This window comes from Podarcis liolepis (assembly GCF_965112155.1).
Source record: "Podarcis liolepis genome assembly, chromosome: 6".
NCBI lineage: Eukaryota > Metazoa > Chordata > Lepidosauria > Squamata > Lacertidae > Podarcis > Podarcis liolepis.
In genome coordinates, this window is record NC_139559.1 from 71,948,246 (window position 1) to 71,974,750 (window position 26,505).

At 44.7% G+C, this 26,505-nt stretch overlaps 1 protein-coding gene across 7 annotated transcripts in view; it reads left to right on the forward strand.

Annotated features, from left to right (window-relative positions):
- The window catches only part of LRRC8D (leucine rich repeat containing 8 VRAC subunit D), a 72,096-nt gene extending 63,665 nt beyond the window's left edge, over positions 1 to 8,431 (forward strand). For all 7 annotated transcript variants that reach the window (XM_083511045.1, XM_083511043.1, XM_083511047.1 and 4 more), the window contains one exon: positions 5,505 to 8,431. In XM_083511045.1, the coding sequence (XP_083367171.1) occupies positions 5,507 to 8,086 (2,580 nt within the window). In that variant the 5' untranslated portion in view covers positions 5,505 to 5,506 and the 3' untranslated portion in view covers positions 8,087 to 8,431. The remainder of the gene's footprint in view (positions 1 to 5,504) is intronic.
- The last annotated feature ends 18,074 nt before the right edge of the window (positions 8,432 to 26,505 follow it).

A 26,505-nucleotide genomic window follows, 5' to 3' on the forward strand; every position in this document is an offset into this window, starting at 1 on the left:
AAGCCCCGCTGGACGTTTGGCTTCCAAAAGAACATTCGCAAACCGAAACACTCACTTCCGGGTTTGCGGCATTAAGGAGCCAAAACGTTCGACTGCTAAGGCGTTCATCAACCAAGGTATGACTGTGTATGACTGTTATTTCAGGCTACTTAGGTGAAATACTTAGGTGAAATAAAGGACAGTACAAGACGCCTTTTAAGAACTGAAGCACCAACTCCCCCAACACTCTCCCCCAGACTTCTTTATTTTAAGTGAAGTTTTTGGGGGCAGGGGGTTGAAGCGGAGTGTTTTGTTTGAAAACCTAGCTTTATGAACATTGCACAGACTCGGGCTTTAATCTCATTTTGGCTCTTGCACAAAATACGTTTTATTACTCTTTCACCAGAGGGGATGAGGGTAACTCTCCATCATATTCACGAGCCCTGCCAAGAACTACAGAAGGAGTTATGAAATGAAAAATACTTTCCAGCCTCCACAGGTTATTAACAGAAACTTACAGAATTTAATACGCCAAATTAATCTGGCTTGGTAAGCACTTAGACCTGCCAATCAGAAAGTAGTGTGTGTGTTTTGTTTTGCCAAGGTATTCAAGCAAGTGTTTAAATCTAATGCTCTCTGCTGTGTGCAAAATGCACCAGGGTGGTCATTGACTCAGTAAAATCGAGGGGCTCAGAGGCCTGTGAATGAAAGATCCTTGCAGAAAACTGATTTACAAGTCAAAATGTGGCTGGTACGTGTGCGTTCCTTTTAAACTGAGAGGTTCATCATATACCTGAGAATTAAAATGGTAGCTTTGCTTTTTCATCATCTTAATGTCCACTCGTATTTACCTGAAAGCTCATGAACTGTGTATAAAGCATTATACCAGAACGTTCTGCATTTCAAATGATTAAGAATGGGAGGATTTAGTTTAAAGGAAGTAGGAAAGTGTGGAGGGGAGTTTATGTAAAGCCATCTATTGAAAATAGGAAAAGGCACAAAACATGGAAAAATTGAGAAACGTGGTTAAGCGGCTAACACATGATAACCTCCTTTATTAAACTTTTTTTTCTAATAGAGGGAGAAACAGATTATAAATTCTTACAAATTAAATATAAACCTACAGTAAGGCAGGCCAAGAAGCAATTTGAGGAGCAAGTCAAGGCATTAACTTTACACCTTAAGGTGTTTCTACTATTACAGCAGTTAGCCAAACAGAAGAATAAGCCTTGCTGAGGAACTTATTAGCTTTCCTTTTTTTCAAAGAGAATTCTTACCTTACTAACCTTATTGGGGGGTTAGCAACTAACCTTGTGGGTTAGCAACAAACAAACATGCTGATAGCATCTGGATTTTCAAGAAGCTCTTGACAAAAGTTTGTGAGTTTCTCTTTTAACTAATCACTTATTGATAAGGCAAGAGGCACATGAAAGGAAGAAATCAATGGAATCCACTAGAGATCTGTTTCGCTTATCGTGCATTATCTGGAACAAGGGGTATATGGTGAGGTAACAAAGTCCCCGCAAGGATGTTGAAATTCCATACAGATTGGAAGAGCTTCAGGACTCTCCAAACTGGGTAACCGGTCATTGTAAGTGTAGATGAGGCTTTGTGTGAACATTGGGACAAAAAGCAACACCCCCTAATGTCTTGCATACACTCAAGGTGTCCAATTTTACTGCAGTTACCCAGGAAATACATAATTTGAATTAGCTGGAGGAGCTTGGGCCAAACAACAGGCTTATAAAACCTATGGATCTTAATCACCCACCTTGCCCAAATTTGCACACACGAAGAAACCAGGTGATGAACTGGACCGTAGAGCCATGCTTCTGGTTCTGCACCCAATGACATTTAGTTCCCCCTAGCTCGGCCTCTGACATCTATACATTGTGTGTGGTTTCTATTGGGGAAAACCTACACATGGCTTGTGTACCTATACAACCACAACTCCAGGCTTTTCTCCAACTCACAGCTAACACATGCTTGGGGAAGTAAGAGATGGTGCACTGGGAACATGGTGCTTAACCTGATCTCTCTCTGGCCAGGCCAATGGAGAGAAGAGGCAAGGTCAGTGCGGTGCAAACCTTCTGGCAGAACCAATTGGGAAGCTGGGGCAAACTGTTTTATCATGGATGGGACCAGCAGCACTGTTCCACAGCTCTTTTAAATCACATGGGCACATGTCAAGAGTGTTTACAAACAATGGGGGCTGCTTCTGTCCCTATAATTTACTCCCAGGGCATGTGAAAAGTAAAGAAGGCAGGTGTTTATGTTATTAAAGCTCCTCTTGCATTGCTGTTGGTAAAACCGAAGATAAGAGGATTACAGGGAGCTGTCAAGTATACCGCACCTTTGTCCTACATTCATAGTGGTTTCCAGAGAGATTTGCAAAGGATTCCCCACTCCAGAAATTTGTATTGTATTTCATGTCACTCGTTCCTCCCAGTTGTATAGGAAGCTAGTTGGGAGGGCATGAGAAATAGCCCCTTGTGCTTAGAATTGGTGCTTGTACGAATGTGATTGCGTTGAAATAGTCAAGTAACAACAAGGCACCTTTTCAGTACCATGAGTGTCAAAACTATTGGAGGCAACGTGTGATCTGGGCTTCCCTGTGAGTTTTTCTCTAGTCCGTAGAAAACCTGGAAATGTCTGAACAGTGTGATCACAGCAACTCTTCCAGTAGATCTTGCCCCAGTGAGATGGTTGCAGGGAATGAAAGTCCCTACCTTCCCACCGCTCCCTAAGGCTCCTCCCACTGTTCCTTCCCCAGCAGCCTAAGGCTCTGTCTTCTTGTCTCTCATTGCTCCACCCTCTTCATTACTCTGTGTGTTCTTGGAGACCAGCGGGGAGGGGAGCTGGTCGCAGCAGAAGGGGAAGACTCTCTGGATTCTTCAGCAGCCTGCCCCATCTCTGTCTACTGGCCCGCCTCCTCTCCTGCCTCTGATTCGTGACTGCTCTCTGCCACAACCTCTTCCTGCTCACTAAGCCCTGTTGCCTCTTCAGCTTCTGACTCTTCCTCCTCCCAGTCTGCTCCCTCTGACCACCCATTGGTGTCCCACCACCCAACCGCCTGGCTCCGAGCCTTCTTCCCCTGGGAGTTCCCTTGGGGGTTCCCCAGCTGGTGCCTCACACCGCTCTGCATCAGCCAATCCATGACACTAATGCTTCCAGGCTAACCTGCTCTCCCTACCCATTAGATGTGAGCAAAACTAGCATTTTTAAAAAAAATTTTAAATAGAAGAACTAGATTGTATGGGGGAGGGAGGGAGCTTCCCCCACCTCCTTCTTTGCACTTGAGGAAGAGGCTTCCAAAAACTGATCTGACTAGTAGTTTTCTAACTGGCCACGCTTCTCTTAGCTTTCACGCTATATTTACATTTCTGTGGTCTGTGGTGGAGGGACGCAGGTGGCACTGTGGTCTAAACCACTGAGCCTCTTAGACTTGCCAATCAGAAGGTCAGCGGTTCAAATCCCCACGACGGGGTGAGTTCCCGTTGCTCGGTCCCAGCTCCTGCCAACCTAGCAGTTCGAAAGCACGCCCCAAAAGTGCAAATAGATAAATAGGTACCGCTCCAGTGGGAAGGTAAACGGCTTTTCCGTTCACTGCTCTGGTTTTGGTGTCCCATTGCACCAGAAGCAACTTAGTCATGCTGGCCAAATGACCCGGAAAAACTGCGGAGAAACGCCGGCTCCCTTGGCCTATAAAGTGAGATGAGCGCCGCAACCCCAGAGTCGTCTGCGACTGGACTTAACTGTCAGGGGTCCTTGTCCTTTACCTTTTAGTCGGGGGGGGGGGGAGTGAATTGTCAAATTATACACACACACACAATTCCCCTGTGTCTTGTAATTTTTTTTAAAAAAAATATTTGCTTATCAAAGTGGATGTAGTTAAAAACCTAAAATCTGTGCAAATGCATTTAACTAGAATAATTCTGAATTCCTTCCTCCACGTTGCCTTGCTTCCAGTTCCTCTTCCTGGCCACCGTAGCTGGGGAAATATTTTTATAGCCTTAGCAATCCTCTCTTTGGTGTGTTTACTCAGAAGTAAGTCCTGCTGTGCTCAATGGGATTTCAGACTTAAAACTGATGGTTGCCTAGACAACTAGTCGTGAAGTCTCCCCTACTGCTGGTCTTGCAGTTCACCTGATACTACTTGCAGTCTCTCCTTTGGAGATCTGGTTTTCTCCGGTTCAGGCAGTGATGAATAAGCGGGCATCCTTTTTGCATTTAGTTAGATCATCTTGTAGTTGCAGGTCAACATATATGGTAGGTTTCTTTGTTTTAAAGGATGCTTCTTATCTTCCAGAAAAACCCAAAGCCAGCTCTTCTTGTAAGAATTGGGGGCAGGGGGCAGTTTCCTAAAGTGTGGTTTTGTTTTACTTAGCTCTTCAAGACACGTAGGTGAAAATTGAAATCATACTGGGCTGTGTAATTACAAGCAACAAAATTAGATCTCTCCATAACACCCAAATTCTCATACTTGCATAGCTCATATCCGGTGAACATAATGAACAACAAAAGCCTGAAATCACTGAAAAGAGAGCTGCGCAAATGCTTTGAGAACTGCTCTTTGTGGAAAGAAATTAATTCTAAAACGTTGACTAATTTTTAATCGTTAAGAACCGCTTTTTAGCGACGTCCATTGTACCATCATGACTTGTCACGCCCCTTTTGCAATACCATTTTCCCTTCAGGAAAGAAAGGCTTTTATAAAGAAGAACTAAACGGCGTGGTGCGTCCTTCATTTGGTACGATTTTAAAACTCTTGAGTTTATCAGTCAATGGGGGCAGAATCTTCAGATGGAGTATTTCACAGAATAAACAAAATTGCCCAGGCTTGAGTAAATCCGTTTAGGGGTGCTATTCACAATGGGTAGAGAAAGGGTTGTGCGTGTTCCTTTTTCATTTCAGAAAGCAAGTGAATGAGGTTAGCAATTTGTAGGTCTTGTACAGGAGTGGCTAATCCCTGACCTAAGGGTCTGATTCTCCCCGCCCCCCGGAAAAAAACAAGGTTTTTTTGCTACCCAAGAACCCTCCCATTTTGGCAGTGGCAGAGCATGTTATTGTTGTTTAGTTGTGTCCGACTCTTCATGACCCCATGGACCAGAGCACACCAGGCACTCCTGTCTTCCACTGCCTCCCGCAGTTTGGTCAAAGGCAGAGCATAGGAAAACAATATAAGCGGATACTGGACTGGGTTGAGCAGAGACGTCTGAACCACTTTAACGGGGATGCAACTCACTCCTTTCCCAGTCATTGAATGGTTCATTTGAGCAAGGAGGGCACAATAACCCCCTCCTTTGCTGATCTACATGGGTTAGCTGAGGGTTGGTGTGTGTGTGTGTGTGGCGGCTACACCCACTACTGGAGGGTTAGCCAAGGGTGAATATAGCCCTTCGGCCAAAAGGAAAAGGTTACCCACTCCCTGGTCTAATGGATTAAGTTTACATTCAAGAGTATAAAGCACAATTTGATCTGCCAGCAATGAATGACAGCTGCTTTTTTCTTCCTTCTCGTTACAGGAATGTTTACCCTTGCAGAAGTTGCATCTCTTAATGACATTCAGCCAACGTACCGCATTCTGAAACCATGGTGGGACGTATTTATGGATTACCTAGCAGTCGTTATGCTGATGGTCGCCATTTTTGCTGGAACCATGCAGCTGACCAAAGATCAGGTGGTCTGTTTGCCCGTCCTGCAGTCGGCTGTCAACGCAAAGGTGCAGCCCACCTCCCCGGCGAGTGCCAAAGCTACAGACGCTGTTCCGGAACCCGAAACAACCGCAGCTCAAGACAAAGAAACGCCGGGAGCGAGGGCCATTTCTTTTGCACCTGTCGTCGCAACTGACATACCTCTCAGCAGATCTACCTTTCCGCCGTTGCACTCCACTGTCGCCAGTCCGGAGGAGAAGAAGGAGCAGGCAGATCCCCTGGGCCGAAAAACTAACTTGGATTATCAGCAATATGTTTTCATTAACCAGATGTGCTACCACTTGGCTCTTCCTTGGTATTCAAAGTACTTTCCCTACTTAGCTCTTATACATACCATTATTTTAATGGTCAGCAGCAACTTTTGGTTCAAATATCCCAAAACTTGCTCGAAGATCGAGCACTTTGTTTCCATTCTGGGGAAGTGCTTTGAATCTCCGTGGACTACAAAGGCGTTGTCTGAGACGGCGTGTGAGGATTCTGAGGAGAATAAGCAGAGGCTGACCGGGGCCCAGTCTTTGCCCAAGCATGTGTCCACCAGCAGTGATGAAGGAAGTCCGAGCGCCAGCACCCCCATGATCAACAAGACGGGCTTCAAGTTTTCAGCGGAGAAGCCCGTCGTCGAGGTTCCGAGCATGACCATTTTGGACAAAAAAGATGGCGAGCAAGCCAAAGCCCTCTTCGAAAAAGTACGGAAATTCCGGGCGCACGTGGAGGACAGCGACTTGATATACAAACTCTACGTCGTCCAGACGGTCATCAAAACTGTGAAGTTCATATTTATTCTCTGCTACACGGCAAACTTCGTCAACGAAATCAGCTTTGAGCACAGCTGCATGCCCAAAGTGGAGCACCTGACTGGCTACCAGGAGTTCGAATGCACACACAACATGGCTTACATGCTGAAAAAGCTGCTCATCAGTTACATTTCCCTCATTTGCGTCTACGGTTTCATCTGTTTGTACACACTCTTCTGGTTGTTCCGGTTACCCCTGAAGGAGTATTCCTTCGAGAAGGTTAGGGAAGAGAGCAGCTTCAGCGATATTCCAGATGTTAAGAACGACTTTGCGTTTCTCTTGCACATGGTGGACCAGTATGACCAGCTGTACTCCAAGCGGTTCGGTGTCTTCTTGTCGGAGGTGAGTGAAAACAAGCTGAGGGAAATAAGCCTGAACCACGAGTGGACTTTTGAAAAGCTGCGCCAGCATGTTTCCCGCAACGCCCAGGACAAGCAAGAACTTCATCTCTTCATGCTCTCAGGGGTCCCTGATGCCGTGTTTGATCTTACCGACTTGGACGTGCTGAAACTTGAGCTGATCCCTGAAGCTAAAATCCCGGCTAAGATCTCCCAGATGACGAACCTGCAAGAGCTACACCTCTACCACTGTCCCGCAAAGGTGGAACAAACAGCCTTCAGCTTCCTTCGCGACCACCTGAGGTGCCTGCACGTGAAGTTCACCGATGTGGCGGAAATCCCGGCTTGGGTGTACTTACTTAAAAACCTCCGGGAGTTGTACCTGATAGGCAACTTGAACTCTGAAAACAACAAAATGATTGGACTTGAATCTCTTAGGGAACTGAGGCACCTCAAAATTCTCTACGTGAAAAGCAACCTGACCAAAATCCCATCCAACATCACAGATGTGGCCCCACATCTAACCAAGCTCGTCATCCATAACGACGGCACCAAGCTCTTTGTGTTGAATAGCCTTAAGAAAATGATGAATGTAGCAGAGCTGGAATTGCAGAATTGCGACCTGGAGCGGATTCCGCACGCCATCTTCAGCCTCACCAACTTGCAGGAGCTGGACCTGAAGTCCAACAGCATACGCACAATCGAAGAAGTCATCAGCTTCCAACATTTGAAAAGACTGACTTGCCTGAAGTTGTGGCACAACAAAATAGTCATCATTCCTCCTTCCATTACCCACGTGAAAAACCTGGAGTCGCTTTACCTCTCCAACAATAAACTCGAATCCTTACCGGCTGCAGTGTTCAGTTTACAGAAGCTCAGATGCTTAGATGTGAGCTACAACTCTATTGCAGCGATTCCCCTGGAGGTAGGCCTACTGCAGAACCTCCAGCACCTGCATATCACCGGAAACAAAGTAGACATTTTGCCAAAACAGCTGTTTAAGTGTACCAAGCTGAGGACTTTGAGCCTGGGGCAAAACTGCATCACCTCGATTCCGGAAAAGATTGGCCAGCTCTTGCAGCTAACACACCTAGAGCTGAAGGGGAACTGTTTAGACCGTCTCCCGGCTACGCTGGGTCTGTGTCGGCTTCTCAGGAAAAGTGGACTCATTGTAGAAGATCACCTCTTTGACACGTTGCCTTCAGAGGTCAAAGAAGCGTTGAACCAAGACACAAACATTCCCTTTGCTAATGGGATCTGAACAGAGGTAGAACTCCCAAGTGACTAACGTAGATTATATTAAAAGTACACCTTGTTATAAAACCCTGTGTTGGGAATCCGGAACTCCTTTTTTGTAAGAAAGGACTGTTAACCAAGGGTGGTAGAAGCTTGTTTGGTGTTTGTAGTATTTTGAAACATCATTTCCAAATTTTTTGGAGGGGAAAGAGGAAGGGGCGGGGAGGGAAATCCTTAAACAATCTTGATTCTTCTTCTTTTTCCTTTAAAGATGTTTGTAACTTGGATGCTGCCGCTTTTGAATGTTTACAAACTGCTCGCCTGCTTAATGTACATGATTAAACTGGTGACCTTTTCTTACTATAAAAAAGCATTTAGTGGCTCAGTTCATTTTAGTGTTCTTTTAGAGACCACAGGTGCTGTATTGCTGACGCTGATCTAGCAAGGAGAAACTGGACGTTCATTTAGTTGGGAATTGTCTAATGTGATCATCTGCCCTCTGCTATGTGGATGGGAATAGGGATTTCCACCTTTCTTGCAACGTGGATGGAAAATACACCACACCTACTTTTTTAACCTCGTGGTGGCATGCATGCATGTTGCATGTGGCTATCTTTTCTGGACCGCAAATCTCGTTTCCTAAATGTACAGCAAAGGGATGTTTCACATGCAATAGATCCCAGATACACACCCTGAATGCAATCATCATCTCCCACTAAAAAAGGCTGGGAATCTTCCAACAAAGAGCACGGGAGAATGCAAGGTTGGGTTGACTAGGAGGGAGTACTGCTATATCACGCTAGCCTCAGGCTGTGCCAAAGTACAGCATACCAAGGGCAAATGTTAGTGACGAGCTATGCTAGAAAGAACACTTTGCCTAAACAGAGATCCATTGGCACAGACAACACCTCAAATCATGCCCTGAAGCTCTTACGTATGCAGCTGAAATAAAAATTGAAAGGCATAGCATACAGCACCTCAATAGCGATGGAGTATGAAGCATCCGCTCTGTTCCACAGAACAGTAGTTTTTAACAAAACAATTTTCCCAACATCACATTTTGGAGCTTCTACAGACTATGGTCTCGATGCCTGCCACCATCCGGGTCTGTTCCTTAATCATATTAGGCCTTCTGCTCTTTTGACTAATTTAAACACCAATGGACTAATCAAAACCCACTTAGCTAAAACAAATGGCTGGGAAAGCTGGGTTCAAGCTGAACGTAGCCTTAAAAACCACCCAAAAACTACAACCCAGTAGTTGAGCCCCCACCCCTTTATTCAAGAATAATACGTTCAGCAGCCTAGTTTTAGAGAGTACATAAACAAAGAATTTGCACCATCATATTAAGTTTGCTTCCTCGACGATGGTTGATCTTGTTACTGTTTATTCCAGGAAGACAAAATAATGGCAAATTCATCAGCTGAAAAAAAAACCCCACTGTGTCAAGCTGAGTTATATAGATGGACGGCTTGGCAGCAGGAAGATAAAATGATGTTGGGAAGAGTATGGATGACCAATTCCCCTTCCAACAAAGCAAACATGAGCCTGGAAAACAGAGTAGGGTAGAAACTGGTAGGAGAGTTTTGAGGCGGGTGACAGTGCGTTAACATTGCACATTTCTTTCTCTGTGCAAAGTTCCCAGCACTGCTGTGCAATGAATTAAAAAAGTGGTCTGGTTTTGTTTTGTTTTTTAATTTATATATAGATATAAATTATCCTGTCTTACAGTATAAATACCTCCCAAGGGCAGCAAATACTAAATAGCTGCTAATTCTCTCATCCACACCCCACCCCAAAGATCACCCCACACAAAGATTACCTTCACTCTACACAATCCCCATCACAGCATACTACAACTGGAAGACAATGCAGTGACAGTATTGTCAGAACTTCAGATTATTAAACTTGGTGGAGCCACATACTTGGTTTCTACCCCCCCCCCCCCAAAAAAAAACCCCCACCCACTTCACTAGTCAGTTTGCCATAAATACAATCTAGATCTGCAAACCTGCAAATACCCAAAGGTCCAGTTGAACTCAATAGGACTCCCCTGAATAGAGATTCATAGGGTTGCACTTTAAATCCTCTTGAGGCGAATGTTTCCCCCTCCAATTCCAAAGTATTCAAAGTGTGAGTTTTGATTCTTTGCACGTGACCATTTCTTTTTCTTGCATTGCTCAGTTGTCCTGGATAAATGCCTAGGGCTGTTCTTCAAGGTATCGCTTCTGTTGCATTTTCTCCAGCATTCGTACCTCATTGTTATGTCAGCGAGTAAATATTCTCTGTCCTCCCCTTCCCCATTTCTATTACAATTGTGAGTGCTGTGTGGAATCTGGTGGTGTGAGTGCCACAAGCACCTATTGCTCAGTGCCAATGCCATCCCCTCTTAATGAGTGACCGCAATAACCAACACTGAACCACTATTATCATTATTATTAAATATTTATTTACTTATAGAGTGCTCCCTCACATCACTCAAGATCAGGAGTGCTCTTGTGACACCCCCTTATTTTCTTTTTCTTTTTAAGAGGTGTAGCGGGGGACCATCAGCAGGGCTCCCCTCATCCAGATCGGAATATTGTGTGTATTACTCCTGTTGTATGGGAGCTTCTGGAGGTACAGTACTAAAACGGGAAGGGAAGGGATTGGGCTGGGGGAGTGAATTAATTTGAAAACGTCTGTTTTCATTTGGGACAAAACATCACTTAACCCCACCTGCATATAACTCTTCCCAAGACTGTATTTATTAATTTTGCCTTGTTGAACAATGAGTTTGTTACCAGAGAGCTGGTGCTAAGACTACATTTGTTGAGTACACAGGTACTGCTGTCAGTGAGTGCGTCTTCCCAAATATCTGTACCAAACTCGTCTACTGTCTGCATTCCATTTGCTCCCTGCTTCGTTGCTGGAAGAGAGAGGGGAACAATGTGCCCTAACATGAATTGAGAACATGCTCCGGAAGTAGGACTGATAATAAAAGTCCCCTTTCTTTGAAGCAGAATAGTTAAGAATCTGGCTCCAGAATGAAAGGAACTGGCAATTGCCTACTACCAAAAGGGAGGGTAAAAGTCATTCATGGAATTCTTGCTACAAAGGCCCTTCCCGTGGCCTTTGCGTAATTGTAGAAAATGAGCGACACAGGAGGGCTGGAAAACATACGGCACCTTTTGTATTGCATGCTGGACAAATAATCCAAATTGCTTCTTAAATATTTTTTTTATATTAAAAGTTATTTGTGTTAAATCCGAGGCTTACAAAATCTCCGCTGGGTTCATGACTCATTTGTGTGGCCTGCTTCCCCTCTGTACCAGGTGTGCTAACTAGCAGAAGAACACCCAGCTATGCACAGGGACAGGGGGTATTTTGTTAGAAAAGCCTTTAAATTATCTCTAATAATTTAACCTCCTTTTGTGTATGGGAGGGCTGTGTGGCAAGAACTCTGAGACTGCCTGGCGGTGAAATACGCTCAAGGATTTGCTTTTCCACAAGCAGAAGGACTCCTTTCATTCGCACAAGAGAGAGATCTAGAAGAAACATCTGCTGAAGGAAGGATGGGCGGGGAGAGGCGATTTGGGCAGATTCCCATTGTCACCTCCAAGACTCTTCCAGATAGAGTCGACTTCTACTAGCCATGGATGAAGATGGTACAGCTTCTGACTACCAGTTGCTGGAAACCACAGGAGTCAAGAGTGCTCTGGACTTCTGCTCTTCTGGCTTTCCCATGGCAGAGGGACTTCTCAGCCCTGTTGAGGGGAGTTTCTAATGTTTGATGTCTCACTGTTTGATGAAGATGACAACGACAACAGCTGGGTGCTGGGTGCAATTAAATGCTACTTTTATGAAACTAACGGACCTCATTTTCCCATGCCCATAAATTTCCATGGGTCTACTGCTCTGCATATGACTACCATAGCATATAAGCCAGGAAGTCTGGATCCAAACTTTTATTCTCTTATTGAAGCGTTTAGCAAAGGCCGGTGTATCTGCTGCTGGGTTCTGTTACGGTCTCCAAAAGGAAAGCTTTGGCAAGTTTCTGGAAGGTTTGAAATGTCAATGCCTTGGAGACTTAAGGTTTGATCCAGACTGTTTTTGAGCTGTTGAAAGAAGAGGCAAGCTTGAACGTACTTCAAGTCTAGACAAGATATACACTTGGAAGTACGTCATTTAAAAAAAAAACCCAAAACCACAATTACATATTGCCAGTACAGACAATTTTTAAACAGCCTGCAACCTATTGCTAAACCTATTTTGGGGGGAGTTTACCCACTGACTTCTGTGGGTTGTGCGCCTGAATTGGACTGCACTATTACCGTATTTTTCGCTCCATAAGACACACTTTTTCCTCTTAAAAACTAAGGGGAAATGTCTGTGTGTATTATCGAGTGAACGTGTGGTCCCTGGAGCTAAACTGCCGGAGTGCGCCATGCTCCTGAGCTGCTCTTTGGGACTGGCAGGGGAAACCCAAGCTTCCCCCTCCAACCCCGGGAGCAGCGGGCAGGCTGCAAGCACCGATCCCGCTTGCTCTCCTGGCTTCAGGGATAGCCCCGCAAAGCCTCCTGAGCGAAGAGGGAGGATCGGTCCCTCTTTGCTCAGGAGGCTTTGCGTTGCTTATTTCTTGTTTTCCTCCCCTAAAAACTAGGTGTGTCTTATGGTCCAGTGCGTCTAATAGAGCGAAAAATACGGTAATCACTTTGCAACCCAGCTGGCATGGCCAGTTTTGCCATCCTTTGCTTCTAGAGGCATGTGAATATAGAAATCCAAGGCAACCTCATGATTGGAGGGTGCAAAGTATTCTGTGTTATAACCCACATCCCTCAGCCTGGGGCTGATGGTCATTGGGGAAGAGATGGCAGTGCCTTCGACAAGAGGAGAGGAAGTTTCTAACAGCAAAAAGTTGTTGTGCAGAAGACTTGAGCAAGAAGGGATTCTTCATGCCATCAATCTCCATCTGCTCCATCTCTCTCTCTCTCTCTCTCTCTCTCTCTCTCTCTCTCTCTCTCAATAATCTGCTTCATTGAAAGTTTTAGCACCACTGATCCTAAAAGGGCAATTAATTGCTAAGCTGTTCTAAGGAGCACCAACTAGGCAAAGTAATAGTTCAGCAACTGCACACATAGTTCTGCACACAAAGCTGGAAGAATCCAGAACAAAAGCAACAATAAATACAATCCACTGAAAGGAGAGATAGATTTGTTCATTATTATTTTTTAAAGAGTTCATCTTGTATGAATGGGAGGATCCTCTGGGTGCAGGTCTCAGTTTTAAAACTGACTTTGCCAGGCTTGTAGAACGAAGTGCAGAGCAGTGAAGGTTCAGCTAGGGGTATCTAGGGTGGGGACCCTATAGTTCTCCAAATGTTGTTGGACTCCAAACTGCAGACCTTCCAAGTGTTTCTGATTTGATCCCGGAATGTCACGCTTTTCCTTAAAAGGTAAAGGGACCCCTGACCATTAGGTCCAGTCATGACCAACTCTGGGGTTGCGGCGCTCATCTCGCTTTACTGGCCGAGGGAGCCAGCGTACAGCTTCTGGGTCATGTGGCCAGCATGACTAAGCCGCTTCTGGCAAACCAGAGCAGTGCATGGAAACGCCGTCTACCTTCCCGCCGGAGCGGTACCTATTTATCTACTTGCACTTTGACGTGCTTTCGAACTGCTAGGTTGGCTGGAGCAGGGACCGAGCAATGGGAGCTCACCCCATCGCGGGGATTCGAACCACTGACCTTCTGATCGGCAAGTCCTAGGCTCTGTGGTTTAACTCACAGCGCCACCTGCATCCTTAGAACGCCCCCATTTTCATCAGAGAAATATTGGAGGGTTTGAAGTTCTGCAACCCCTGAGCCAATGAGATAAGTAACTCTACAACCTTTAGAAGACAACTGAAGGCAACCCTGTATGGGGAAGGTTTTATTTTGATGTTGAATGTTTTGTTGTGTTTTTTATATATGTTGTAAGCTGCCCAGAGGGCTGGTGTAACCCAGTCAGATGGGTGGGGTAATAATAATAATAATAATAATAATAATAATAATAATAATAATGGAATAGGACGTCCCTGTTTTCATCGGAGAAACATTGGAGTGTATGGGATTAATGAGAGTTGGAGTCCAACAACATCTGGAATTGACACCCTTTCCATACAGTGGTGCCTCGCAAGACGAAAAGAATTCGTTCCGCGAGTCTTTTCGTCTTGCGATGTTTTTCGTCTTGCGAAGCACGGTCCGTCGCAACTGCGCCTCTTCAAGCGGCTTTTAAAAAAAAGGGCAAGACGTTTTCGTCTTGCGAAGCAAGCCCATAGGGAAATTCGTCTAGCGAAGCAACGCAAAAATGGAAAACCATTTCGTCTAGCGAGTTTTTCGTCTTGCGAGGCATTCGTCTTGCGGGGCACCACTGTACTCTTGAGTTGGGACCAAGCTTCTGCCCTCCTCTCTTCCTTTCTTACTGTATTACCTCTCTCTGGTTGTATGCTTTTATTTTTAAACTGTAAAACTGCCAGGAAAGCAATATATTAAGGCAGTCAGTAAATCAGACTGGCTGAGAGGAGGGATGTTTCGTTATTTCTAGAGAATGAGAAATGGAGCCCCCTGCAAGTAGGGGTTGCTGAATGCCCATTGCCTATAAGCAGATCATCAACCTCGCAGGATGGCAAGTTTTTCCAACAGTGTAAGAAACAACTAACGTCGATCTAAGTCATTGCGATTGACGGGATGAAACAAGAAAACATTAGAGAGGAAATAAACGGAACCGTGGAAGGAGAGGGTGGGAAGTCAGTTAAGGAATGCTCTCTGGTTTTCTATCTATTACCATATTTTTGCGCTCTATAACACGCACCTGACCATAACACGCACGTAGTTTTTAGAGGAGGAAAATCCGTAGGCATGCCACCCTTAGGCATTCCCTCCATAACACGCACAGACATTTCCCCTTACTTTTTAGGAGGAAAAAAGTGAGTGTTGTGGTGCAAAAAATACGGTATTTGTTATCTTCAAACAGTCATTTTTCTTTCTTTTATTTTATCCTCATAGTTTCTTTTCTTTTTGCATTATATATATGTTCATATTTTGTGGAAATACAGTGGTACCTCGGGTTACAGACGCTTCAGGTTACAAAGTCCGCTAACCCAGAAATAGTACCTCGGGTTAAGAACTTTGCTTCAGGATGAGAACAGAAATCGGGCTCTGGCGGTGCGGCAGAGGCCCCATTAGCTAAAGTGGTGTTTCAGGTTAAGAACAGTTTCAGGTTAAGAACGGACCTCCGGAACAAATTAAGTTCTTAACCCGAGGTACCACTGTATATCAAAATGCAATTAAAAGGGGGGGGGGAGAGATGCCCATTGCCTGCTTTTACTTGGCAAATACGTTCAACCCACGAAGGAATCGAGGAACCCACCTTCATTGCAGCATGAGCACAATGGCAATCGAGGAATCGAGGAACCTACCTTCATTGCAGCATGAGCACAATGGCACCGGATCATTCTGGATCTTGCTGACTAATGTTTTATCCAATGCCAGCAATGTTAGGACAAGCTGGGAATGCGTTTATGAGGGACAAAAACCCCACACTTCTTTGCCAGTCACTATGCCAGCTGTTAATGAGAGAGCCGAATGCATGTATTTGGTTCTCTACTGCTTATGGCCACATTTCCTCCGCACAAATGTTTCCCTAGCAACCACAAAATAGTGGTGCCTGGGCTCACCCAGTCACAAAACAGTGGCAGATGCAGGCAGAGTTTAGCACAATCAGTTGGCAATTACGGGCATCACTTTCGACTGACATCCAGCCCCTCTCGGAGGTCTAGAGAGGCCTGGGCCATTTCCAGCTTTTGAGGTACTTAGCCATAATAAAAAAATTAAATGACGGTGTGCAGAAACAAAATAAGACATTTGAAACCATTCAATAGAACACAACCTGTATCAATTTACAAAAAAAGAGAAAGTCTCTTGTATCTCTGAACTTCTGAAACCTGCTAGAGTGCAGCATGCTCTGGTACGATGTGCAGAAAAACAAACTGAAACGTAACAAAAAATTAACTAATGTCTAAATTTGAGCTTGGGGCTCAGGCCCAATGGGGCCTTCTCTGATTGGCCCTTGCTGAGATTTAAACCATATTTGGAAATGGCTAAAATCTTTGCCACAGTGTTTTCCTTGTGGCAAGGAGTTCCACAGCTCAGCTTTTCTCAAACAAAGTACAGATGTTTGCTCTGGAGGTAATGTGACTCTCAACCTCTCTAACCTAGGCTGAATTTACTGATCCAGGGGCTTGAAGTAGTGAGATCTTTTTATTTCACATGAGTATTAAAGCCTGGGTCCTCCTTTCCAAAGCCCAGGAAGCTTTTGCCTGGCTTAGGGAGGGAGGTGCGATGCTTTGATTGGATCCAGGAGCCCTCATGCCACCTTCCCAAAGACTGCCCAGCTTTCTGAAAGAGGCAGCGGGGCTGTGGCCTTAATTGCTCCCCTACGAAAAATTTCACTGCACACCACTGAAAGTCACTGTATATAGTTTTAAACCATTTCCTTCAGGCATGCGAGGCAATAGCTTCTCCAGCCCTTGCAAGTGCCGAGACAGGAAGGGGAACTGGGTGGAATCTACACACATTTTAAAAACGCTGTGAAAATGCTTTTTTAAAAAAATGTTTCGAAAGATATATTGAATTTGGCATAGTTCGCTGTCGCCATCTAGTGTCAAATTTTCATCCTGCATTTTACAACACACTTGAAACCTTTCATTCGCAGCTGTGTAGCTGAGTCCCTGGAAGTGTCGTTAAATACATCAAAGCGATACTTCCGAGTTCAAAGCACTGCAGAGATGATTATGAAGACTCTAGCTGGCCTGGCAGCGCTTGGAGATGTTATCAGACGCCTTCATTCCACAATTAAAAGACATGCCTGCTAGTACCTTTAAATGAGTGAATAAGCAAAGCTGTCGAGGCGTGCCTTTTCTATCCCCTTAGGCTTCCTTTTCTAACCATTTGTAATACAGCTGCTACGGGGAACGTGAAACAAGCCTGAACGCATCGCACAGGAAGTGTAAAAAACGCTTGCAAGGCTTACCCATGGCAAACTTAGCACCCATCTGAGATGTGGAAGTTCTTTCATGCCTGGCTTTCAAAATGCCTGTGGCATCTGCTGGACAGAAGCAACACGGACGCGGAGTGTGGCAGCTGCGGGGTTCAAAACAAATTCCATGTTGGGGATCCTCAGGGAAGGGACTGAAAATAAAAGCACAAGTAATGTGTTTGTGAGGGACATGGGTGGCGCTGTGGGTTAAACCACAGAGCCTAGGACTTGCCGATCAGAAGGTCAGCAGTTCTAATCCCCGCGACGGGGTGAGCTCCCGTTGCTCGGTCCCTCCTCCTGCCAACCTAGCAGATCAAAAGCACGTCAAAGTGCAAGTAGATAAATAGGTACCGCTCCGGCGGGAAGGTAAACGGCATTTCCGTGCGCTGCTCTGGTTCTCCAGAAGCGGCTTAGTCATGCTGGCCGCATGACCCAGAAGCTGTACGCCGGCTCCCTCGGCCAATAGAACAAAATGAGTGCCGCAACCCCAGAGTCGGTCACGACTGGACCTAATGGTCAGGGGTCCCTTTACCTTTAATGTCTTTGTAGTGTCTGTGGCCACACTTGGAATATAGGCAGAGGGCCTTATCGGTAGTGGAACGTCCTCCCCATCAGATGTCAAGGAAATAAACAACTATCACACACTATCACTGTCTCTCATGCCTTGTTACGCTGCCATTTTTACGGGGATATACCATCGGTATTTATTACCCTGCTATGCACAAATCTCCAAATGAATCCGAACTTCTGTGTCTAAAATCCCTGGTAGAGGACAAGGATCCTGAGATCCCATTAAGGGTAGCCAAATTCTGTGCGATTGCCATAAAACTTAGGGAACAAGCTGTGCTATCATCATGATTAAGGCCTTAAATGATAGTTTTAGGTTATATGTTAGTGACGTAAGTTTTAATTCATATATTTTTTAACTGTTGCTATATCTGTATTGTCCCTGTTATACAGTGGTGCCCCGCAAGACGAATGCCTCGCAAGACGGAAAACTCGCTAGACGAAAGAGTTTTCCGTTTTGGAGGTGCTTCGCAAAACGAATTTCCTATGGGCTTGCTTCGCAAGACGACAATGTCTTGAAAGTTCCTGCTGTTTTTTTCCCCTTCCCCCCCTTTTTCTAAGCTGCTAAGCTGCTAAGCCGCTTATCAGCTGATCCGATCAGCAGATAAGCCGCTAAAAGCCGCTAATAGCGCTAATCCGCTAATCCGTCAATGGGCTTGCTTCGTAAGACGAAAAAACCGCTAGACGAAGAGAATCACAGAACGGATTCTTTTCGTCTTGCGAGGCACCACTGTACCTAATTGCAAATTCAAATGTATCCCTATCATGTTTTATGACTTCCTTGATATTGTATGTGGACTGGAACTGGTCCATAGCTGTCAACTTTTCCCTTTTCCTGCGAGGAATCCTATTCGGAATAAGAGAATTTCCCTTAAAAAAGGGAAACGTTGACAGCTATGAACTGGTCTGTGACCAAAATAATAAATTCATTCATAAACAACTATCTGACTTTTAGAAGACACCTGAAGGGAGCCCTGTTTAGGGAAATTTTTAATGCTTGATATTTTATCGCTTTTCTATTATCATTATTATTATTCTGTTGGGAGCTGTGGACGGTTCTGGTTGCTGCAAAAGTCTTGGGGACATGCACTGATTGGAAACAAAGCAGGGTAATTGCCCCAGAGTCATATGGGGATCCCAACAGCATCGTAAGCACAAATCACCATGAGTGTGCAATAAAAAAGAACCAGAGGGGCTCTCTGTATATGACTTTAGCCGCTCCTGATATTACTATTACTTTATTTTCTAGCTAAGCTTTTCTAATAGAATTGTAGAGTTGGAAGGTGTTAAGTTGTGGGTGAACATTATCAGACAACACAGCGATTCTTCAAACAGCTCTTGTTTATTCACAGGCCAGGCCAGAACTGAACTGAAGGGTTCAGTCAACCTGCTTATACAGTGGTGCCTCGCAGGACGAAATTAATTCGTTCCGCGAGTTTTTTCGTCTAGCGAATTTTTCGTCTTGCGAAGCACGAAATCCCATAGGAATGCATTGAAATTCAATTAATGCGTTCCTATGGTCAAAAAAAGTCCAAACGAAGCCAAATTTGGTACAACAAGAGTTTATTAAGTGCTCTTTAAAGTCACACATACTGTAAAAAGCATTTCAAAAATTGAAGGAACAATAAATTAAGTTTCTAAACATGACAGAAAAACATTTAAAAATCAACAAAGTGTACAGTACATTTTCTAAGACTCTGGGGGACAACTAGAAGAAGGTTCCTCTTCCACTCTTTGCTTCTTGCTGAAGAACCCCCTCCTCAACTGTTCCCCCAGCCACCCACCACACAGAAATTCCAATCCAGATTTTTTTTAAAAAAACAGCAGAGTGGCCCAATGGTCACAGAAAACCATAAAAATGCAGAAAAAAACACACACAAGCTTCCAGATTCTTGCAAACCCCTCCCCAACACCAAGTCCTTGAATTCCAAACACCCCAACCCAAAATCCAAAACCCCCCAAAAAAGTTTTAAAAGTTTAACTTAGCAAATGGCTGCAAAAGAAGTTTTGGAAAAGCTTCAACAATCACCAAAGTCTTCAAAAACCTCAAAAAAGGCTATGAGTTGCTCCTCGAAGTCAAGTCGCAACTGTATTAACAGTGTTAAGAAAAAGGAAACAAACTTGCAAGACGTTTTCGTTTTTCGTCTTGTGAAGCAAGCGCATAGGGAAATTCGTCTTGCAAAGCAGCTCAAAAAACGCAAAACCCTTTCGTCTAGTGAGTTTTTCGTCTTGCGAGGCATTCGTCTTCCGGGGCACCACTGTATAGAGCTCCAGTACAACGTAACTGTAACAATTTTCTAAAACTATCCAATCACTGAATGTCACTTTCAATCCCTTATTTGCATAACTATCTACAGTATCCCCCTGCTGGCCCAGGGTGAGAACTTCAATACATAACAGAAGGGACCCTGCATTCTCAAAGCAGGAATCTGGAGCTGCCCCACACAGGGATCAAACTTGCAACCTTGGCATTATCAGCACCACGCTCTAACCAGCTGAGCTATCAAGTTCTGCTATGCTTCCGCAGTGTAGCCACGTGATTGCTATCCAGAGGTCCTATAGTGCAACGAAAGTAATTATCGTTGTCAATGGCCTGGGGCATCTGGAGAAAGCTCCTTTGGGACCAGTCCATGATGCACAACAAGGCTTTTCCTTCAGCCGCTCCTAAGAATGAGACATGGGGGAGAGCTGTTTGAGTGGGCATTTGACAAATTGCAGGAAGAAAAGGCTCACCGTGTCTCAGCCAGGTCCTTCCTTTAACACTGGGATGGGGAAAGTCTGTTGTTGGACAACAATTGCCATCATCTCAGCCTGTTAAGTAATCATATGAGTTCTCCAAACCAGCCAAGCCAGGCACAAAGAGATCCAGTCTTCACCTCTATTTTTTTTCTGGTTCCAAATATCCTTTGTTGTTGTTTAGTCGTTTAGTCATGTCCGACTCTTCGTGATCCCATGGACCAGAGCACGCCAGGCACTCCTGTCTTCCACTGCCTCCCGCAGCTTGGTCAAACTCATGCTGGTAGCTTCGAGAACACTGTCCAACCATCTCGTCCTCTGTCGTCCCCTTCTCCTTGTGCCCTCCATCTTTCCCAACATCAGGGTCTTTTTCAGGGAGTCTTCTCTTCTCATGAGGTGGTCAAAGTATTGGAGCCTCAGCTTCAGGATCTGTCCTTCGAGTGAGCACTCAGGGCTGATTTCCTTAAGAATGGATGTGTTTGATCTTCTTGCAGTCCATGGGACTCTCAAGAGTCTCCTCCAGCACCACCAAATATCCTTACTCACGTGTAAAGTGGCAGCTGGCAAATGTATGTACATGTGTGTGGACATTCGCACACATGAGCACACTTCCCTTGCTGCTTCACGGCAAACCTAAACCTTTGCATATTTTCCTTAATGGGGACAAACCGTACAAATCTGTGTAGCTTGGAGAGAGGCCATATTTTGGCTCCTTTGAGATGTTTGTTCTTCGCTGTGTATTTTGGAGAACCTGAGGAAAGCTATGTAAAGGGCAAAGGAGGAGCAACACTGCTCAGGATGAAGAGAATGGGGTGATCTTTCCAAAACCAGCAAACGAGACTTGCCATTTTTCCTGGTCATGCAAGTTACGGCTGCTCTTTGTTAGAAACTACTGAGATGTGGAAATCTTAGTGAGCACATCCCTGGAAAACCCTGACCCTTGACCTTCAGCTTCAGTTGTGTGTGTCCCCCCTTTCAGCAAAGGTGAAATACGGTTACATTCCAAAAAGGCCTTATTACGGATGTATTCAAGTGGGCAGATTCAGGAATCTTCCTCAATAAATGTCACAGAGTGCAGATGAAATCACTGAGTGAGCCTTTGCTCAGAAACCTGAAATGTCAGTGGGAGTTGTTCAGCGCACACAAAGTTCAGTCTTTTGGAGTACTGTAAACATGGTGAGGTTATTCAGATTGTCTGCAGTATGCAGTAATTCCTGAGTGACATTTATGCAACCAGAGAACTCAGTTCCAATCCAGGGACTCAGCTGTACAGCTGCTCTTAAAACATTTTAAATGTGCTGTAAAGTGCAATATACAAATATGACACTAAATGGCGACAGTGAGTTATGCCAAATTCAATGCATTTTTCAAAACGTTTTTAGAAAAAGCATTTTCACAGCGCTTTTTTTATACCCTGGTTTATGTATTTGTTTATTTTGAAAATGTCTACATTGCCAATCCAAGAGCAATTCCTCATTGTCGTTTGTGACAACCTTGGCCTGGATGCAGACTGTGTCGTGCTGAAAAGAGTCGGTCTAAGTGTGACTAAGTCTCAATCTGACCCAGTTGTCTTTATTATCTGGGGCTCTTTTAAACATACCCTAAAACTCAACTTGTGCCCTTCATTTGTTTGGAACACATATCCTCAATTGCTGAAGACTGGTGCGCTCTGGTGAGCCCCTTCCTCTGCTTTTGGAGTTACCTGGCAATATTGCTCCAATCATGCTACCGTTGTTTATTTATTATTATTATTATTATTATTATTATTATTATTACTGCTGCAGTTCATTCATTTTCAGCTTTGTATTCTTGCTATAAAAAGCGCGCCCAGTCATTCTGTTGTTGCGCATGTAACCTCAGTTTAAGGTGCCATTGACCTCCAAGCTTTCATTTTTCCTTTTCTAACACTTGCTGCAGGCCTGGATGTAGAGGAGAGTTCGTGTAGAAATTACCCTCACAAGGGCAAAATGTACATCAAGTGGTCCTATTTTTTGCCAGTGCTCCCACACCCCACCTCTGGGATGTAGTCCCCAAAAGGTTGCCTGAAAGGTGCCCGTCAATCTGAAAAATGCCCTGATCTCTGCAATTGTCTTGAAAGCACTGGGGGGGATGTTCTGTGTGCTTCTTCCTCATTTATGATGCAATTGCTGACAAGCCCGCCATAAGGAAACGTCTGCCTCATTAGGGATATGGCCGTGTAATAACTAGCAAATAATGAGAAGGTTCGCAGCGATAGCAAAGAAAAACCTGTGTTGCAGTAACAAATCTACACACGCTGCACGGTTCAGGACGAGAGGCCGTTTTCTCTCCACAGTAACCTGTGCACAGAATAGCAACCACATATGTGGGCTTTGATATTAAGCGTTGCTATCCTAGATAAGCAGAAAAGTTGGAAGGGGAAGTGACAAGAAACTGGATTTGCAGACATAGCAGGTATGCTGTCGGAGATAAACAGGTCAGCAAGAAGGTATTATTTTAGCCGGAGGAACTGTCAGCGGGTTTCTGCTGGTTCGAGTTTGTTTGAAACCAAGCTGCCTTCTTTTCTCCCTGCAGGATTGCAAAAAGAAGTGAACGGCAAGGGAGGAGAAGGAAAAGCAATGGGAAAGAAAGAAAGAAAGAAAAGGGGGAGGGGGACAGAATAGAACAGAGTTCTGTGTTAGCCGGCGAGGGAAAGAATCCAAACCACAAATGACGGAGCCAAGATTCCTCAGAATTCCACTTTTGCTCTTGCAAAAGATTGAGCTGGATGCCACAGTCTTATGCATGTTTACTCATAAATATGTCCCATTGCACACACTAGAACTTACTTCCAGGTAAGGGTGCCTCAGCCTTAGCCATTTCTAGTAATAATTGGGTTTTTATTCTCTGTAGAGTCCTGCCATCTTCTTGTTGTTGTTCTGAACATTACATCCTCAGAACAATTGATCCAAACAGCACCGGGACTATTAATTTGTTGCATCCTGTATCCATGTGCTGTTGCATTATTCCAGCTGGTTGTCCCTAGGAATAATGGCTGTGGTTCCTGTCGTACTTCAAAATCCTCCTCCTACCCCTTCCTCTGTATTTCATAGTCCCCCCCCCAAATAAAATGATCAATTCATGTTTTTAAAATAGTAGTAAATACATTAAAAAAACCTTTAAAACAAATATGGCGGTGACTTCTCAAAGGAAGACCTTGTAAAGGACTTAACGAAGCGAAGCAAAAGTTAACAATTTGGCAAGGACCAATTTATATTTCCTTTTTTTCGACCCATCTCCCATGTAGCAGTGGCGGGTTTTAATCTTTCCAGTCAGGCCTCTGTGGGATGCGGGTGGCGCTGTGGGTTAAACCACAGAGCCTAGGACTTGCCGATCAGGAGGTCATGGTTTGAATGCCCGCGATGGGGTGAGCGCCCATTGCTCGGTCCCAGCTCCTGCCCACCTAGCAGTTCGAAAGCACGTCAAAGTGCAAGTATATAAATAGGTATCGCTCCAGCTGGAAGGTAAACGGCGTTTCCGTGCGCTGCTGTGGTTCGCCAGAAGCGGCTTAGTCATGCTGGCCACATGACCCGGAAACTGTATGCCGGCTCCCTCGGCCAATAAAGCGAGATGAGCGCCGCAACCCCAGAGTCTGCCACGACTGGACCTAATGGTCAGGGGTCCCTTTACCTTTTAGTCAGGCCTCTACCGGTGTGTAGGCATTTGGCAAGGGCCCTTCTGACCTGCCCTAGCCATTGTATACACTGCCAAAAAAAAAAAAACCCCCAAACCTATATAAATGTGAATTAAAGCACAATGAATTTGTCAAGATTTAATTTCCATTTCTAAGCTATGGGAACAAAATTAAGGAAACTCGCCACCATGTGCCATTCCATGTCTCACTATATACAATATTGATGCCATTCGTATGTCTGAAGGAATGCTGCGCTCTGATCACATACCAGTCTGTGGTTGGTTGTTATTTGCACTGTATCATTTGCTTGTTGAAAATTTAAGTGGAAACATTTCGCCCCCCAAAACCTTTTAATTGAATAAAAAGATGCCCCCAGTGAATCAGGTGGCAGATGTTTCAGCTCTTTCACACATGCACCCACACACATTTTTTAACACAACCATTCGTAAAAGCTGCAGGTGGCAACTGCCATCGTAACAGTGGAATCCAATGCATAACTTGACTCACACTGAGGTCTGTATTCCAACTACCAACGCCAACAAACAAAAACTCAGGTAACAATATAATTACACTTGTTGGACTTATGCAGTGATGACACAGACGCCGTCCAATAGGTACCCGCTTGACTTCCACCCCCTTCTGCAAGATAAAGACTGAATTAGCTTGGGTTCCCAGACAATGAACATCTCTGTACAGCAACAGAAGAATAACTAGCACACAAATACCTAACAATACTGCTTTTTAGATTTCCAGCTTGGTTTGTTGCCCACTCTTTTGATGCCAGCAACAGCTGTTATCTGATCTTACACGTGAATAAAAAGGCTGTTTTTAATGGATGGGAAGCTGGCCAGAATGGCTTGAGAAGAACTTCACCCACTGTTCTCTCAGTATTCTTGCATTGTTCAAACCCAGGAGTGTGTTTTTGCATTTGCTAAGCAAAGAAGCGCCGGTAGGACAATCGCATGCTAGATGCATAGAATATTTTCTTTGTACATTGAACCAGCTGCACATGTCGGTTGATTAATAAAAACTGGGGGCAAGGGTGCACTTTCCCTCTCCAGGGCTAAAGTTGATCAAACCCCCTCTCTTTCCCCTACTAATAAGCAAGCACAGTTCCTTCACGTCCTGCCACAGCAAAGCCACCCTTGCTTCCTACTGCATCTGGGTTAGTTATGCCATCAACTTTGAATCATCCCTTTCATTTTAGCCAAGCCGAAAACGTGATCAGGACACACACTTCCATTGCCTGCAGCGTTTCATTACAACTTAAGAAGCAAAAGCCACCACACATTGGAAGAAGAAAAGATTGCAGTTCTCATTTTCCTCTTCATCAGATTTGATCATCTTCAATAGCCTTTGTCATAGCAATAAATGCAACTACTTTATATCGGTACCGCACAACATCCAGATTAAAAAGCCCTGTTGCCGCAATGGTTTCAGCTATTGTCTGTTTCAAGCAGCAGCGAGGTGCCTCCAGACATCCGATCGATTGTGCATTCATGAGAGTTTTTGCTCATGATAGTATCGGGGCAGTTATACATGATCCCACTTGCAACTGTTTGTACCTGCAAAATTTCCAAGGTGGTCAGACTACATTTGTATCCAATCAGCGCACATCCTGCAAACTTTCTGCTGAAATCCAGTAACCTTTGATAGTACAAATGTTCCATTTTTTATTTTAAAATTTTGGTCCTCCTTTCTTGGCTATAGTGCATGACTTCCCTTCCAGATAGCAGTAATGCCATAACACTGGGGAAGCTGCACAAAACAATGAATAAAGCAAAATGATTTGTGGATGGTCCAGTATAAAGCCACCACTAATGAACAATTGTGATGCAGGTGGCACTGTGGTCTAAACCACTGAGCCTAGGGCTTGCTGATCAGAAGGTTGGTGGTTTGAATCCCTGCGACGGGGTGAGCTCCCATTGCTCGGTCCCTGCTCCTGCCAACCTAGAAGTTCAAAAGCACGTAAAAGTGCAAGTAGATAAATACCTTCTGGCGGGAAGGTAAACGGTGTTTCCGTGCGCTGCTCTTGTTTCACCAGAAGCGGCTTAGTAATGCTGGCCACATGACCCGGAAAAACTGTCTACGGACAAACGCCGGCTCCCTTGGCCAGTAAAGTGAGATGAGCGCCACAACCCCAAAGTTGTCCGTGACTGGACCTAACGGTCAAGGGTCCTGCTGAATAGTGGAAAAGATGGATGAAGGACACAGCTCTGTTGGATTCACAACTCTTTATTGCAGCAGTTAAAACCGCTCCTGGAATCAGACTGACAGCAGCCTAGCTAGCTGCTTTATATAATACTAAGTAACTTGAAACAGTAACAACTTACAACTAGTTAACCAATCAGGAGCAACAGTTTTCAATCCTTCATTTACATACTGGTGGCCCTGAGTGTGAACTGCAACTAATCTTAATACATAACAGGTCCCT